This window comes from Vipera ursinii (genome assembly GCF_947247035.1).
Source record: "Vipera ursinii genome assembly, chromosome: 6".
Lineage (NCBI taxonomy): Eukaryota > Metazoa > Chordata > Lepidosauria > Squamata > Viperidae > Vipera > Vipera ursinii.
In genome coordinates, this window is record NC_139515.1 from 68,116,319 (window position 1) to 68,135,203 (window position 18,885).

The 18,885-nt window shown below is 37.2% G+C and overlaps 1 protein-coding gene across 1 annotated transcript; it reads left to right on the forward strand.

Moving 5' to 3' along the window:
- Nucleotides 1–1,986: 1,986 nt before the first annotated feature.
- Nucleotides 1,987–17,551, forward strand: GLT8D2 (glycosyltransferase 8 domain containing 2). Its single transcript, XM_083366790.1, has 10 exons — nt 1,987–2,147; nt 3,343–3,385; nt 6,669–6,767; nt 7,296–7,464; nt 9,114–9,231; nt 11,375–11,459; nt 11,712–11,824; nt 12,907–13,073; nt 13,623–13,735; nt 16,843–17,551. The coding sequence occupies exons 2-10, from the start codon at nt 3,367–3,369 to the stop codon at nt 17,013–17,015; spliced, it is 1,056 nt and encodes a 351-aa protein (XP_083222916.1). The 5' UTR covers nt 1,987–2,147; nt 3,343–3,366; the 3' UTR covers nt 17,016–17,551.
- Nucleotides 17,552–18,885: the final 1,334 nt, after the last annotated feature.

Genomic DNA, 18,885 nt, shown 5'->3' on the forward strand with positions numbered 1-18,885 from the left:
ATGCATGCAGATGAAGCTTGCATGGCCCAGTTCTTAACAAGCCACAGACTGATACTGGCTCATGGCCCAGGAGTTAGGAACTCCTAATTTAGGGAACATACGCTAAACATTGGGCTTATTAACAAACTGCAAGGCCATTGTTGCTGTTCATATAGAGGCCAAATTTACTGAACCAATGTTTATGTACAGTATTCATTTGAAATGATACAGCTTCCCATTAAACATCTTCAAACAATTATTTAAATTTATTAACATATTTTAATCTTTCTAATTTATTAACATGTTTTAATCTTTCTAAATTAATGGACCTATCACAGTGGTCCATAGTCTAAACTCAGGTATTTCGTTAATTGTTAAAACCACAACAGAAGCACAAGAGAAGCAATAAATATCTTGAGCTGAACTTAGAAATAAAGAGAATTATTAAAGAGTATATTTTTTTAAAGAAAAGATTTTCCTGTCCCTTTCTTCACTTGTAATTTTTGTACTTTTCTTCAAGATAATTCTGTGTATAGTATATTATAGTGCAACCAATCTGGACATGACAGAGGTACACAATATTTGTCTTTGTACAGTATCCCAAACCAGATATTTGAATTAATAGAGTGAGTTCAGATCAGAATGATAAGGAGAGTTGTGCAAATATATGTATAAGAAAATCCTGTTCAGCATGGTGGTTATAAAGCTGAGGTACAGCTTTCTCACATAAGTTTCTTATCCCTTTTACTTTCTCATGGAAGACTTGAGAGTTTTCTAGATCTGTTCTATTAGAAAATTGTTGGGAATGTTTTAATTTGGATTCATGCAGTAAATAGTCAGGAGCTAGACCCCTTGGGCAAAATGGTCCTGCTACCTCTATTCTAATTTAATTTCCTCTTAGGCCACACCTTCTAACTAGGAGGAGAACTGGGTTAGTTTATGATCGTATTAGTCTGCATCAGAAGGATTTAGGTGACACTTTTTCCAACAAGATGCAGCTTCTGAAAGTATATGCCTAATACAACTTGTCATTTGGAAAACGTGCTACCAGACTCCTGATTTTTTAAGCTCTCTTTCATTAATCAATGCCTTTCTCTTGCAGCAATTATCGATTTTCATTTAAGATGGGCAGCATGAACAGTTGTTTTTTGGAGCATTTAAGGCAGTAAGATAGTTGTTTTTGTCATTGGGATTTCTTAAACCTCTTTTTTTAAATGTTATTTTCACAAGGGGAATGATCATCTAACAGACGTGAAGCATCTGCATGGGAGGAAATAAAAAAGTCAAAATGGTAGTTGTGATTGTATGTTTAAATCTCTATTTTAGCTGCATCATGTGACACGTGTAAAAAGGGGCCTGGACTGACACCCCTCCTCCCCCATAGGTGCCCCTGAGAGTTTCCCATTGATGATAGATTGTAGGTTTGCTCTCAGCTTTAATTTCCTCTTGAAATATCCACAGTGCAGAGCTAAAATATATTCTGTATGACTTTTCTGCAACTATGTTTTAACATTATAGGGTGAATATTGCACTGTATCTTTTAAAAGATACAGAATCTAATTACTTTTTCAATGCAAACACAGACCGAGGTTATTATTTTAGATAAATAGGGGGGTTTCTACAGTTACTCATTTTTCACGCTTGTAACTTTATAGATGCTTCTTTGTTCACGATGATCCGAAATATACACAACATTCAAAGAAATCTAAACTTGAGCTCTTCCTAAAATCTTTTTCCCCGCGTCTCTGGAATTTTCTTTCTGATGAAGAATAACTAGGTGGGAGGAGAAAAGTTCACCCAGTTCTGCAGCTGCCTTGTTCACCACATCTGGAAGCAGTTTACATATGTAGCTCTCTCATTCCAACAGGCCCAAGTCTAGATTCTGCACAGTTCCGTAACCACGGAGAAAGGAAGGAAAAAAGTAATTTCCAAATAAAACACAGAAGAATTTTTTTAAAAAACAACTCTGCCTCAAATTAGTTTTGAAGAAACTAAAAAAGAACTTGAGGTGTCTCGCATGTAGGATTTCAACGGGAATCCCTCGAGAAAAGAGATTCTTACACGAATGTTTATTACACTGAATCAGCCAGCTACCCACAGCAACTGCTTGCTTGAAGTTATTTTTCTGGAGAAAAAAATCCACAATTGCTCTGCTGCTGCCTTGAAAGGTAAAACTTTGAATTCTATTGGAAACGGTATATTTGCACTTTTCTTTTTTTACTATTGTGGCTAGAGTTTGTCAGCTTTAAAAAAAAAACCCAAGTATTGAAATGTCAGCAGAGTACTGAGCTGATATGATCTCATTTTCAAAAATGAAAACTTAGTTTTGTTCTGAAATTCTTTTCATTAATTAAGTAAAAGTGGGCATTAGAAATTTGTAGGTATAGATATGATTATTGTCAATTTATAGAAAGTTTCGCATTAACTTTTTTAAGGTTGAAAAGCGAAAACGTGTTTTATGTGTACCAGAAATAAAAGAAATTAATTGTGTGTGGAATGAATGATTAAATTATGAGTATGTTTGCTATATTGAGAACTAGTCCCTAAATGTAAAACCTCTGTGCTTGTCATTTAATATTATCAAATATATTACTTAATAGATTTATTATTAAACACTATTTACATGTAATAGGTTAGAAAACCTAAAAATATGACAAGATCTAACCTTATTACTTAGTTGACAATATGGAATTATAAAAGTGTTTAGATTAAAATCATCATTATGATAATGGCCTCATGATAGTTCTCATGATTTTCTAGCTAATACTATGGCAAAATAATGTCACATTGTTTATCCTTTCTTTAATTTACAAACTACTCTTCAGTATTATGTTAGATAGAACGCTGAAATACAAACTTGGGTTGTGTTTCCTAAGATGATTGAGCGTGAGTACTATAAACTGAGGGGAAAGTTAAAATTTGCTATTTACAGTAATTTCTTTTAGTATAAAACTGTGCTTCTCAACCTTAGCAACTTTAAGATACCCAGGACGGCTGGAGACTTCTGGGAGTTGAAGCCCACACATCTTAAATTTATCAAGGTTGAAATACATTGGTATAAGGAACGATGAGAGACAGCCCTTCATTTATGTAGATGTACATTTGCTATAGTAGTTAGCAGACAGAATATATACTCTTGCTTCTTCATTATTAGTCATTAAGAGAAACAAAAGAAAAGAGTAGAAAGTATTGAATAAATACTGGTGGAATACAATAAGAAAGAAAATACATCTCTTCAAGCTTTGTTTATACATTTCAGGTTAAACCTATTGAACTTGCACTTCTAGAGGTCTCAGTAAACATAGATTTGATATTTTTGTTGCGTTTTAACTTTCTGATTTCTTTCTCTTATTTCATCCACAGGCTGCAACCAAATGAAAGAGCCATATGGCTTTATTACGAAAAAGTAAGACATCTTCAGGAAAAAAAATAGTGTAATTTAAAGGCCTATATCTTTTTTTTGCTCTTTTTTGCTTTTTATTTTGCAAACATATAATGTAAAATGGCTGTAGGAAGGGAACTTTCCTGTCCACAGGTTTCCATTGAGGGCAGAGCCAATTATAAAATATAGATGTACCAAAATGTTGTCGTCTTTAGTACACACACACCCTTCATAAAATACACAGTCCTACATTAATGAAAGTTAATGAAACTTTCTGGTGTAAAAGAAATGTATTTACAACCAATATGCTGAGGTGCCCAATCCAATACATATAATTGGAGGCAGAAACATTTTTGGAAATGAAAATAATGTTTTATGCACTTAGACTTATATATCGCTTCACAGTGCTTTCCAGCCCTTTCTAAGAGATTTATAGAGTCAGCATATTGCCCCCAACAATCTGGGTCCTCATTTTACCGACCTCAGAAGGATGGAAGGCTGAGTTAACCTTGAGCCGGTGAGGATTGAACTGCTGGTAGTCGGCAGAGTTAGCTTGCAAAACTGCATTCTAACCACTGCGCCACCAAGGCTAGTGATCCTCAGATTCCATATTTAAACCTGATGTTTTCAGAGGAAGTCAATGCTTCCATGCAAAGTGGTAGAAATGAGTAGTTCCAGTTTACATATATGGTTGCTGTAATTGGTGGCTAAACATTAGAAGGGAGAGAGTCATCTGCAGAAAAGAAAGCAAGATAAGTCTCATGTTATATGACAAAGAGCAAAGATCAGATGCCCTTAGATGTTATTCCATTACTATTGTGAAACTTTTGAAGGCATGTTCTTGATCACCAGTAAGAAGCTTTTGCCTTCTTACAGGTAGTCCTCGACTTATGACTAGTTGCTTAATGACTGTGAGAAGTTATGATGGACCCCTCACCCCAAAGCTACTTATGATCCAGTTTTGAAATTCTGACATGGGGCCATTTTGTAATGGGCCCCATGATCACATGCCAATGGTTTATGTGATTTTACCAGAAACTTGTATTTACTGACAAAAACAGGCCCATTGCAAACAATGGGTTTGCTTAATGACTGCCACATTTACTTAATGAACACAGCAAAAGGTTGCAAAATTGGGTCCAGTTGTGTGATGACCTGGTTTACACCTGTCACAACTTACATCCAAAATTAACAGGTTCAATTACAGTCATAATTTCTGGGCTATTGTACAGGTGATCAAACCTTACCATTTCATTCTGACATTTAGGGGTATTTTTTAATAGCCCCAAAGGCAACAAGTGGCACACTAGCAAGCCAAATTAGTGTGCTTCTTGTTGCCTTTGGGGCTATTAAAAAACATCCCTAAATGTCAGAATTTCCAAGGCAAAATCATCAGTATGTGAGGATGTTGACAAAGGTAAGAGATGAAACATCTTTATTATTACTCTGGAATATTCTAAAAGAGAATTGCTTGAATAGTCCAGAAGGAAGTTGTTGGAGATTTGAATTCAGTAAAAGATGAGGAAGCTCCTGAAGTTAAGCAAAGTGCTGGAAGTATACTAAGTAATTGGGTACCATTGAAAAAGAAGATAAATATTCATAATTTAGTTTCCTTGGCTGCAGAGAATAGCTGTAACTCTAATGAATACTAATAAACATTACATAATACCTAATGAATTCATTATGAATACTAATACATATTACATAACACATAAATTATTACAAAATACTTGAAGTAAAAGTAGATCTATTAGGATATACAAACATAGAAATGCCACATTTATATCTAAACTACATTTTGCAGAGAGAAAAGCACAAGAGTCAGACAAGAAGTTAAATGAGTGTCTTTAAAAACAGAGACCAACTTAACTAATAATAGGCCATATGAGAGAAAAACACAAAGAGAGAATGCCTTTATCCTTCTCTTTATCCATCTCTCACCATTGTTCCTTGTTTATTTATTTTATTTATTTTAATTCCATTTATATCCCGCCCTTCTCTGAAGACTCAGGGCGGCTTACAAGCTTAGCAGTAGCCTTCATTCTATGTATATGCCTGCTTATTAGGGCTCCCCCCCCCAAGCGGCATTATTACAAAGTCAGCTTATTGCCCCCAACAATCTGGGTCCTCATTTTACCTACCTCGGAAGGATGGAAGGCTGAGTCAACCTTGAGCCTGGTGGGACTCGAACCTGCACTTGTTGTTACATAGGTACAAAGCTGCATAGATACAATTGTTGAATAGAAGCACTTTCTCATTCACTCGCCTTTGATGTCTGGCAACTGCTTTTCTGATATCATTTAAAATTCTGTATGGAAGCTTCTGGCCACCTAGCAGTTCGAAAGCATGTAAAAATGCAAGTAGAAAAATAGGGACCACTACGGTGGGAAGGTAACAGCGTTCCGTGCGCCTTTGGCGTCTAGTCATGCTGGCCACATGACCACGGAGACGTCCTCGGACAAGTGCTGGCTCTTCGGCTTTGAAACGGAGATGAGCACCGGCCCCTAGAGTCGGAAACGACTAGCACGCATGTGCAGGGGAACCTTTACCTTTTACCTTTATGGAAGTAAAACTGTTTGTAAACCATAGGTACTCTGCTTCAAATGGGATTATTTAGAATTTTAATTCAACACATTGGACAAGGTGGCATTTTAAATTGTGATAAGATGATTTAGTGTAGGGGAAAAACAGACTTGGAAAGCTGTCTCTCTATATAAGTATACACACACACACACACACACACACACTTATCCTTTCCCTGTTTATAGTAGTATCCTTTGTAAAAGTATGTTCTGCTAAAATATAATGCAGGAATTTTAAAAAATTATATATTAAGACTTGACATGTAGCCAATTTAGTATTTTTTTAACTGAGATCTATAAATAATTTTAGTGGAATTAATGGGAGTTCTGAACCAGATTTAAATTATTCTCATCCTTAAAATCACTATAATAAAATTACAATCATATGATGATTGTATGATGGTAAACTATGTAAAGAGCTCTCACTTTTGTTGTCATCAATGCTTTCATTTAATCCCATGATACTTACTGGTACATATGAATAGAAATAGTTTCATGGGAAAATGTTTAAGTTTTTAACATGTAGAGATTTATCTTCAGGTGAGTTAGAGATTAATTGAAATATAATGCAGTATTAGCAGCCAGGTGTACATAATAAATCATGCAGCTAAGATAAGTTAAAATCCATTTGCATTTATTAATTAGTCATGGGGCATACTAATGAAAATATTTGTGCTGAAAATTATGTATATGTGATTGATTGAACAGCTTTCTTTATGTTTCAGTTAATCAGATCCTACTATTCCTTCTTGTTTTGACTCTCTGTGTTATTCTGTATAATAAAGTTCAAAAGATGCCATCTGCTATCCTGAATAATGAATCGAGTAAGCACCTATTTTTATTTTTTATATTACTGAGATCACATATGCTTTGTTGGTAGCATTATAACTCAAATTAAAATTATCTTTCAAACTAGAACAGAAAAAGCTTTGTAATTAGAGCTGCTTTGGCTTTCTTTCTTTTAGTAATGCCTCTGAACATTTTGTACATCTTGATGGCCACTGATTCTGCTGATTGAGAATTATGGCACATGTAGTGCCTACAACTGGTTGAGAAAGGCTTATATCAGAAATACTGCATGTAAAAAAACCCTGTGAGGTGGGGTATCCATAACAGAAGGAATATGGAACTAGGAACAGATAAGTGAGTTTGCATAAGAAATACAGGGCCATTTAATGTAATTAACAGAAGCTTAGAAGTATATTAGCTTTCAACCCTACTCTCCCAAGTTCTCATCTCTTTCAGAGGCTTTTGTAAAATGCTTATTGCTTAATGCAGCCGAACTAAACAAATCACAATATATATGATAATTCATGTTTCTTCTCACTGCTATTACTTACTCCCTCTATTAGTTGATTTGGAGAGCATGGAGGAGATGGAAGAAGAAATTCCAGTCGTGCTATGTGCTGCTGCAGGCAGAATGGGTGCAACAATAGCTGCAATCAACAGCATTTATACCAACACGGATTCAAATGTCTTGTTCTACATCGTTGGGCTAAAGAGCGGCATTCCACATATCAGGTGAAATCACACAATGCTGTAATATATGTGAGTGACAGTGTAATCCTTTATTCAGGGAAGTCCATGACCCTGAACAAATGCCACATATTGATTGATTGATTTGCAATAAACAGAGTGCACTGGACAATCTTATCAGCCCATTAATACAAATTACAATATTTTTCAATCTTGGCAACTTTAAGATGTGCAGACTTCAGCTCCCAGAATTCCCCAGCAAGAAGTTCCCCAGCCAACATCTGAGAGTTGAAGTCCACACATTTTAAAGTTGCCATGTTTGAGAAACACTGTAATGGGTAATAATACCAGTAAGACAACATAAAACCAAACAGCAAAATTATTAAGGTAAAAAAAATCTTCATTTAAGTATAATAATGCCAGGAATTGATCTGCTGTGATGAACTAGTGTCAGAATAGTTATACTTGGGTAGAAGTGTAGGTCTAGCACAGGTGGGCCAGTGGAGGACGTGGTCTGGTTAGGTGGAAGAGGATAGTGGAGGACTCTTTAAGGGTGCTTCCAGACAGAGGATACCTAGGGTAGCTCACCCAAATATACAGTATTACAGCATGCAGTTCTATCTTTCCTTTATATATTATTTTTCTACAAACAAAAACTGGTGGGAACAAATGGGCATTATATAAAAAAAAACATTTGTAAAATTCTATAAAGGCTTACCTGGAAACATCCAAAGGATGCTTTTAGTAAGGCTTTGTTGTGTAATTATTCTATATTTACAGAATTTTTACCAATTGTGTCTTTAATTTGTAACCATCCCTGTAATGGTAGCTGTCTAGAAGTCACCAGAGCCTTGTATTGAATGACTGGAATTTTCTCCTTGCAAAAACTCAGACTTATTCTTCGCTTTGCTCTTTCTTTTCAAATTTGTTTTTTGTTACAGCTTTGAAGCTACAGTTCCCTTGTATCATTGAGACTATTGGATTCTAGGGCTTTAAGACACTAGTTAACCTAAATACTAGAATTACTGATACTAAACACTAAAATTACCAATCAAGGCCACTAAATACAATAATTTAAACTAAACAAAAGTAACTTAAATTAAAAGTTAAGACCTCACTAAAAAGCTGTTCCTCTCTAACCATCCCACTCTGTCTTTTGTCTTTCTTTACAGTACTGTAAACATCAGTTTGGGAGGGGAAAACTGAACAGCTGCACTGTTATTTGATCCCTAGCTCAAGGCCTCATCCATCTGGAAGCCTTTTTAGCTGAAAGAATATGAAGTTGCTGGGTCATTACCATATCTCAGATGCTAATGTGTATAATTACACAATTCAGAATGATTTCTAAAACTTAGTGCACAAATAAACAATTACAGCAAGTGCAGAATACCTAAAGGATGTTGCTATATGAGCTATTTAAATTGCATATGGAAAGTTTATCTTAGAAAACTGAAAAGTTAAGAAACATCAGATGATTAACAAATGTCATATAAAGTCAGAAGAATCTGTCATTTTGTAGTGTTAATAATAACAACGTACACTTTACTACTTAGGCTGTGAGCAATAATCAGTTGGAGATAAGTTACAATACAAAGTTACAAGGTTTATGAAGTGAAAGAATAATAGCAAGCTTTTACCACACTATAATTATTGCTTTAGAAATCTAACATGCTTCTATTTGTTCTGCATTTCAGGCAGTGGATTGAAAACTCTAAATTGAAAGATATCAAGTTTAAAATTGTGGAATTCAATCCTATGGTGCTTAAAGGGAAAATCAGACCAGACGCAACCCGTCCTGAATTACTTCAGCCTGTGAGTATGCAAAACTTCCTTTATAAGATAAACATGTGAAAGAGAGGTGCATAATCTGAAGTTCCAGAAATGCTTATGCTAATCCAAAATCTTGTATGTAGTCCCAGAGATTTTTAACAATTCATATTAAAATGTAATTTTAAATGTGCTGATAAGGAAAAATTGTAGATTTTAAAAACATGCTACAAAACCTTAGTTCTACCAGGGTACTCTTCAACAGTTTTACTACAGACTGGGATGACGAGGAGGATATGCCAATCAAATTTGCTGATGAAGTAAAATTGAGTGGGAGAGCTAATAGGATTAGGCTGGCACTTCATATTTAAGATAACAAAATGTATGGTGAGTGAATAGAGCACCTGATTGCAACTGTTTAAAGCAACTGTGCCTTTTTGCATTATAATTTATCATAAACTTATTATGTGTCAATATTGATATGACAGCTAAAAGTACAAATGCCAGGAGAGGCTGCTACACTGAACATATAATTGAAGAATCAGAGGAAGTAACAATTCCACCCAACTTTGTATAGGCCAGACCCAACCTTGAGTTTAAGTGCAGTTCTGGGCACTTTTTTCAGGATTGAAATAAATTGAAATATGTTCAGAGCAGGGCAATAAGGATGTCTAAGGAATTAGAAACTGAAAATAATTTCAGGGGTCTGGGAATGAGAAGACTGCAAGGATATAACAGCACCCTTTAATTAGCTGAAAAAACACCGATAGAATTACACTGAACTATGGAAACCAAAGATCAAGCAATTTTTTAGGAAGATTTTTTTTATTGTGCCTTTATTGTCATTATAGGCAGCGAACATATCTATCATGTTTCCCTGAAAATAAGACCCGGTCTTATATATTTTTTTTGCCTCCAAAAAAAGGCATTAGGCCTTATTTTCGGGGGATGTCTTATTTTTTTTCCTGACACCTGTCTCGGCTCATGGCAGCAGTACTAACTTCTGCATCTTGCCAGTGCTGCTGCCATGAGGTAAGGCAGGTGGGGGGGAGGGAAGCTGCCCCACATGTCCTGCAACTGCTTATCATGCCAAAGGACCCCCCGCAGCCAGGCCTACCATGCCACCATACCTGTCACACCTTGCCTGTTCGGTAGTGGCCTCTCTCGCTTTCTCCTTCCTCCTCCTCCTTTAAACACCCCTTTGCTGCGTTTTCAGACCCAGATCTTAGTTTGTCCAGAGCCTGTGCAGAGTGTCTTTGGAAATGAGGCCCCGCAGTGATCGGGTGGGGTGGGAACTGTTGCTTTTGGACAGGCTCCAAACTTTCTGTTTTTTATGGCACTGGGTTTTGGTAGGTTGGACTGTTTTTTCCCTTTGTGTAAAGACAGATGCAAAAAAATGAGTTAAATAGTTCTGCTTTCTCCTTGCTGCTTGTCACCTTCTTGCCATTTTCCCCCACTAATGGACCAATCATTTCCTTAACTTTTTTCTTGTTTTTTATATGTTGAAAGAAGCTTTTTTTGTTATTTTTGACTTTGGTCACAAGCCTTAGTTCATTTTGAGCCTTAGCTTCCCTCACTTCATTTTTGCAGGCTCGGGCTATTTGTTGATATTCTGCCTTAGTTATGTGCCCCTCTTTCCACTTTTTATACTTGTCCTTTTTATTTTTCACAGACTCTTGATTTCTAGTCTGGTGCCTTAACCACTAGAGCCAAACTAGCCCTCACTTCTCACTTCTCATCTTCTCAAATGCAGGACATGAAATAATGGATTTATGTTGGAGAAAAACAGGTTCCACTTGGATGCTGGAAAAATTGTTTAGGGATTATGAAAGTTGAATGCATTTGAAGGGCCCTGAAATTCTCTTTATTTTTCTTGGCAAAACTGCAGTCAACAGGGATATGTTCAGATATCTCCCAAACACTAGAGATAGTAGATTTCGTAGCCCAAACAATACAAAAAGAGAAACAAGTGTTTTCTTTTTGTAAATAATATTGACAACATGCAAATGTGCACGCAAATCAAAATTCCACTGGTGTATATTACATGGGTGCTTGCTTGTTTTGGGTGGAGGTTAGACATGTTATTGTATGAAGGATAGATATTTACATTAAATAATACTATCTAGTAAACTAGATACAAAGAATTTCTACTGTCTACTTTGTTAATTTTTTTTAAAACATTCAACAGCTAAACTTTGTTCGATTTTACCTCCCTCTACTTATCCATGAACATGAAAAAGTGATTTATTTTGATGATGACGTGATTGTACAAGGTAAGCTATGGGGGGAAAAATCCTGTTTTTTTCCTAATACATCGTTTCCAAAATATTTATGTCATTGTTACAACTTTGCTGTCTTATACATGTGAATGTTTGAAAGTAGTGGCAATAAAATAAAAAAAAAAAGAAAGTAGTGGCAAGGATCTTATAATGAAATTCTTAGAGACTTTTTAAGTTTTATATCAGAATATATAAAGGCAATTGATAATATTTCTTGAGAGAGGAAACAACCTCGTTTTTTCTTAGGAGACATCCAAGATCTATTTGATACAAAGTTAATCCGAGGACATGCTGCAGCTTTTTCAGATGACTGTGATCTACCTTCAACTCATGAAATGGTTAGAAGTGTAGGAATGCAGGTAAAAAAAAACATTTCTAAGATATATTAATTGGTGGTGGTGGTAGGGGGAAGATTATATATTTTTCTCTTTTTTAAAAAAAAAAGCTTAGCCCTAGGTTAATCTTAGAAGTTTTGTAGAACTGGCTTATATTTCTAGGAGAGACTTCCAGGAATGCAAGGTTGTAGGCTATATTGGGATACTGAAAAAATAATAAAACAATCTTGGATTCTGTAGTAATGCCCAGAAATCTACATAGATTGTTCAAGAGTCAAACATGAATGTGTTTTTAGTGCAGGAATGTGCAGCAGTGTAACTCTTTTGTGCTTCACTAATACTATAATAAGGGAAGGAAGTTGAGACAGAAAAGACTTGTATAAACGGGCTTAAAATTTTTGATGAATGCTGCTTGCCTTTAAAAGTTTATACATGTAACATCTCCCCTCAATTTTAAACAGACTAGGGTCTTCATTACCATTGAAAGAACTGAAGGACGTTAGGGACAAATCATCATGGAGAATATCTATCTACCAATATGTGATCATTAAGAGCTGACACAGACTTGATGACACATCATAAATAAATCAGACTTTTCAAACCATCACATTTAATACGATCATTTCAGTCAGGCAGCATATCCTATGTACTATTAAAGGTATTAAATATTCAAATCTCTTTCCTGTGGATGATCAATAACTGTCTCCATGGATGTGGCCTCTTATTTCTCTGGGAGAGAAATTCTGGGAGACAGGTTGAGGACAAGCATAATTAACCACGTGCTATCGTATCCCTGCTCTATCTGCTCTTCTGACTTCTAAATAGAAACCATTGAATCTGGGCCCGAACAAGCCTCCCAAAGTTGCCAGCATATTTTAATATACTTGTTATTGAACAGAGAAACTAAATACATGGAAGTAATATAAACTGCGTAACAAACATAATCTGATTAAATCCAAATTGATTTTTGTCCTGGTCACATTTTTTTAATCCTTAGCCCATATTTGAGGTAGTGTCTCAAGTAGTAAAAGGCATCTGATCTCTGTCCTCATAGCCCCCACCAATTGTGCACACATAGTTTTGAGATTTCATATATTCTTCCCTAGAACACTTATATGGGCTTCCTGGACTATCGAAAGCAAACAATCCGAGATCTTGGTATAAGTCCCAGCACCTGCACATTTAATCCTGGTGTGATTGTAGCCAATATGACAGAATGGAAGCACCAACGCATCACAAAGCAGTTAGAAAAATGGATGCAGAAAAATGTAGAGTATGTATCAAGAATCCTCTAATAGCAGGAACTGATTGCCCATTGAGTTTATTTGGTAATAAACAGATGATGATTGTAAAAATGCATGCCATAATTATTTTGTCCTGCTCTATTGAGCAATCAGACTTTCACCACAAAGACTTAACGTTATTATCAATACTGTCTGAAATGTCTTTAATTTGCACTAGCGCAAAAGACATTCTTACTACAGCATTGTAGTTTGAACTAAGTATGTAATCAATATTGCACATTTTTGAAGGATGTAATTGTATTTAGTTTAGCAAACCAATAGTTTGATAAGTTTCTGATGATGCTCAGATTAAAAACAAAAGTCAATTTTAAGTTAATGAAGTTGAGCGTACCTAAACTGAAAGTGTGAGGGTGTGTGATTAGCCCAGTCACCCACTGTACTGAGTTCAAATCGTGTTCTACTTCTCTACAGTTCTAGTTGAATTGTATTTTGCTTTATTGACTGCAACTCCATTTAGTAGAATAGCTGCTTTAAAAATAAATCTTCCACCCATTTGACATTCTAAAAAACTTTTTCAGAGAAAATCTATATAGCAGCACCCTTGCAGGAGGTGTGGCCACTTCTCCAATGCTCATTGTTTTCCATGGAAGATATACAACTATTAATCCTTTGTGGCATATTCGACATTTAGGTAAAATTTGCTTCTGATAAAGCATGTTTTTAATCTTGTATTCTTTGATTATACTAGGCTATTTTTTTTAAAAAAACACCTTTGCATTGTGGTATAGTTTAAGAATTAAAATGGAAGATATGTTCAACTGAATGTTTATGATCATGTATATTCTGTTTGTTGCTGCACTTTACACATAATATTCAGCACAGTATTCTCCTCTGCAACTAGTAAATTGTGCCACTTTTTTATAAAAGTACAGAATATTATATTCTTTAGTATTGACACATTAGTTGTTACAAGACAACAGTGGAATAATGTTATTATATCTGTTGATATAGGTAGTCCTTGAGGTATGACAGATCACTTAACGAACATTTAAAGTTACAACAGATGTCCCCAAATTGCTTATGTCCTGTTTCAAAGTTACAATGGTCATTCAACCTTATGACTGACCACAGGGATGCTGCAGTGCCCCCCCCCACCTCTCTCCTATTCCATCTTGCTCCTCACATGTCCATCACCCACTGTACTTACCTTTTGAAGCTCTCCAGACCTCATGTTGGGAAAGTAGAGCAAGCTGTTCTGTCCCAGGCTATATGAGTCCTTGTTATGCTCACAAGGAGAAACCCCTCTTCCAATAAGTAGGCTGGAACCGCAGGAAAAAACCAATCCCCTTTTATTATTCACAGATCTTCCCTTTTATTATTCAGCCAAGGCGTGGCTTCCTAATGCCTTCTCCTTTGCCTTTGTAGCCGCCCCATTGCATTCCTCTGTCCTACTCTCCTTTCTTGCTGGCGTTTTCGTGCATCCTGGATATCTCCCAGCTGTGATTCATCACTGTCCAACTCAGACTCCCAGCACAGCTGTGTCTCAGTCTGAGCGCTAATAGGGCCAGGCACCTTGTCAGACTATAAGTCTTGGAGTTCCTCAGAGCCTTCCTCTGACTCTGATGTCACTCTAGCCCCCTCCTCCTCCTACTCTGATTCCTTAGATTCAGCTGCCGGATCCACTGGCTGGCGAGGAATCACAGCACAAGCCATGTTTTCCTGGGCCATGTGGTGGCAACCTGAATATGGCCATTTTGTCCTGCCTGCTTGTGGGTGGGGACAAAATGGTGGTTGTCAGACAAACCACTTTGTTTTGGTGCCTTAACAAGGTCTCCAGTGTTGCAGAAGCTTCTGAATGCTGTAGAATGCTTCTGCAGGGCTAATGAGACCTCCTTAAGGAAGCAAAGCAGTTTGTCCCTGTGTCATGTGGGTAACATGTTTTGGGTGGAATATAATGGCAGTTGCTTCTGGGCCACCGCCTTGCAGCCAGGGAACAAAGTGGTCTATTTTACTACCTTAATGAAGTCTGCACAGCACTGCAGAAGCTTCTGAAAGCTATAGAAAACTTCTGCAGCACTGTGCAAACCACATTAAGGCAGCAATGGATTGCTTTATCACAGGGCCACATGGCACTATTCCAGAAGCGGCATCGATACCAAAATGCAATTCAGCCAGTGGAAATACGCCATGGAATCATGCCATGTGGTTGCATAATGAAGCAATCCATTACAGCCCCCTGGAAAGCCTAAGGACACCTGGTAGGAGTGGGGAAAAGGCCTATGGGATGGGGGAAGCAGAGCACAGGATTTCTCAGAGGGCGGGGGAGTCCTTGGGAGGGCCAGGGCAGGTGGGTGTGGGCCTGTCCTAGGCCTCCAAGGGCCTTCCCCACCTCTGAGGCACTCCATGCTCCACTGACCTCTCATTTTCAAGGTGTTAGTAATGACTTACAAAGCCCTACATGGCATGGGTCCGGATTACCTACGGCAACACCTGCGGCCGGCGTCAACTTCCCTCCGTCCAGTGCGCTCCCACAGAGAGGGCCTCAGGGTGCCTCTGATCAAAGAATGCTGATTGGTGGCCCCCAGGGGGAGAGCGTTCTCTGTGGGCGCGCCAGACCTATGGAACCGCTTGCCGGTTGAGCTCCGGACGGACCCCGACCTTCGCTCCTTCTGGCGCGACTTAAAAACATATCTATTCGAGCAGTTCTGACCTGGTCTGATGGGTTAGGGTTGGGGTTTTAATATGTTTTAATACTGTTTTAAACTGGGCTAAATATTTAATCGTTTTTTAACTTTTGTATTCCGCTTTTTATATTTATTGCCCTGTACACCGTCCTGAGTCCTTCGGGAGAAGGGCGGTATAAAAATATAATTAATAAATAATAAATAATTATTTTTTTATTTTTTTATTTTTTATTTTATTAGATTTATATACCGCCCTTTCCCGAAGGACTCAGGGCGGTTTACAGGGCATTTTAAAATCATACCAATACAAAATATAAAAGTTAAAAGACAATTAAAAAGATTAAAGTATCCCTGAAAATAGAACCCCAGTTAAAATTCTCAGCCTGGGCCAGAGAGCTCAAAGAGCCAAGTCTTCAGGTCCCGGCGGAATGAACGCAGGTCAGGGGCAGTCCTGAGCTCCATGGGTAGCTGGTTCCAGAGGGCAGGCGCACCCACAGAGAAGGCCCTCCCCCTGGGTGTTATCCGCCGACAATCTTTTACTGGCGGCACCCTGAGAAGACCCTCCCTGTGCGAGCGCGTTGGACGAAGGGAACTTGATGCTGGCACATTTGTTTAATGATTCATTGGGGAGAGATGGGATGGGTCATTAGTTGAGCTGCTTAATTTAATGACCTTTGCAATATACAATTGTTATGCCGCAACAATTGTTGGCTCTGGCTGTGTAGGCTCCATGAGTCATATCTCTGTGGCTGTAAGCTTCTGAGAAGTGTTTGGTTGGAATTTTAAAAATCCTAGTATCATTTGAAAAGGACTGATGGATTTTATGTATGTATGTATATATGCATGTATGTATTTATGTATTTAATAGATTTATATGGCTGCCCAGCTCACACATTGTGTGAATATAGGTGGATTCCCTCCACATATGTACTCCAATGTCTACAGATCCCAAAGTACGCTGAATTGAACATACCTTAGATCAGGGTAAACAAGCCTTGTTTAGCACTGAACACATTTAAATTTAACTAAATGCCATCCACATGCAATTTATTGTTAAGCAAAAGAAAATTTTGGTAAAAACTAATGTTATTTTTCTTCCTCCCCCCCCCCATAGGATGGAGTCCTGATGCTAGATACTCAGAGAATTTTCTTCAGGAGGCCAAGTTACTTCACTGGAATGGGAGATATAAGCCTTGGGGCTACCCTAGTGGACACATTGACTTTTGGGAAAAATGGTTTATTCCTGACCCTTCAGGAACTTTTAAACTGATTCGTCCTAAGATCTAATTATGCCATTTATCTTTAAGACATCAGAAACAGTTTTCAGCATGATCATGGTTATATATATTTGAGATGATGTTTAGTGAACATGGCTTTCATGTATAAGCATCAAAATGAAATTTTACCACAAGGACAATGAGGCCACAAAGTATGCACACTATCACTCTTTCTAGCAGGAGCTGAAACTGAAACATTGTTTAGGGGAAACAACCTTTATAACACCAAGGTCGCTATTTAAATAATTCTGTAAATAAGGTAAAGGTAAAGGTAAAGGTTCCCCCGCACATGCGTGCTAGTCGTTTCCGACTCTAGGGGCCGGTGCTCACCTCCGTTTCATAGCCGAAGAGCCAGCGCTTGTCCGAGGACGTCTCCGTGGTCATGTGGCCGGCATGACTAGACGCCAAAGGCGCACGGAACGCTGTTACCTTCCCACCGTAGTGGTCCCTATTTTTCTACTTGCATTTTTACGTGCTTTCGAACTGCTAGGTGGGCAGAAGCTGGGACAAGTAACAAGCGCTCACTCTGTTACGCGGCACTCAGGATTCGACCCGCCAAACTGCCGACCTTCCAATCGACAAGTTCAGCGTCCTAACCCACTGAGCCACCGCGTCCCTTACGTAAATAAGGACTTACCAAAATACTTTTTGTAATACTGTTCGAATAAATTTGTTTTTGTCTTAAGTGCATCTTCTATATATAAAATTAGGCCAAATAAAATTAAGCATCCATTATTTTATTTCAAATAATTTAAAACTGCTTTGTTGTAACAACACCAATACAATTAATCATTGACTTTTAAACAATGTTACAATAAAGCACCAGAAAATATTATAACAATTTGTGTTTTTTTTTGCAAAAAAAATGGCAGATCAGACATACTAAATACATTTTAAAGCACCATATTATAGAACTGATGTGTATTCATATCTCATTAACCTGGATGTTTCTTTCAAAACAAGTCATCTCCTTTTCACATCATAATAGTGAGCTATGCATGATCTGCAGCAAGATAATTCTCTGCTTAAAAAAGTGTTCCAGATCCCTGATGCAAAGGCATTTCAAGCACTTGCAAAAAAGTATCCATGTAAACAGTGACGCATAAGTGTGCAATCTTAAGCACACTTACTAGGAAGTAAACCTTGTTGAATATTGTGGAGCTCAATTTGAATAAACATGCATTAAGTTGTGCTACAAATGAATTTACTAGACTATTGACATGGAATTTCCACAGAGACTAACCAACATGATCAGAACTAGATACACATCATAATATTAAAAACAAATAGGCTTGGAGGATTAATGTACATTATTTTGTGGCAGGTCATAAATATGCTCATCTTTTAATGAGCAAGAAATCAAAACACTCTGGAAAGGTTCCAAAGTGACTATGGTTTGATTTTAAATTGATCCATACAACCCTACTTCTTAATGCCAATATAATAAAACATTTTAAACATTTCCAGCTATTTTTGAAGTAGTTAGATAATCTAAATTATATACACATTGAAATAGAGTTCTGGTACATAATTCAAGTATCTAAAGCACTTAATCAATAGATTTTGGAAAAAAAACTGTTTACTTTTTTATTGCTTTTATCTCCACCCCTCAAGGAGAAAGCAGGCTGGAGGAGAAAAGAAGGCATAGATACTGGTAGCACAAACATTCTCAGTAGGAACTATGTTTTCAGAAAGACAATGGTCACAATCTGTTGCATTGCAAATTTAGCACAGAATATTCTAACAGGGTGCATATCCTCCACAAGCGGAACAGTTAAGTGTCACAGAAAAAATAGTGCAACTCCTGTTCTCACATCTTTCCTTCTCCAAGCCTAACTTAGAAAGATAAATACAAAAGTAGTTATATCGACTGCATAGAA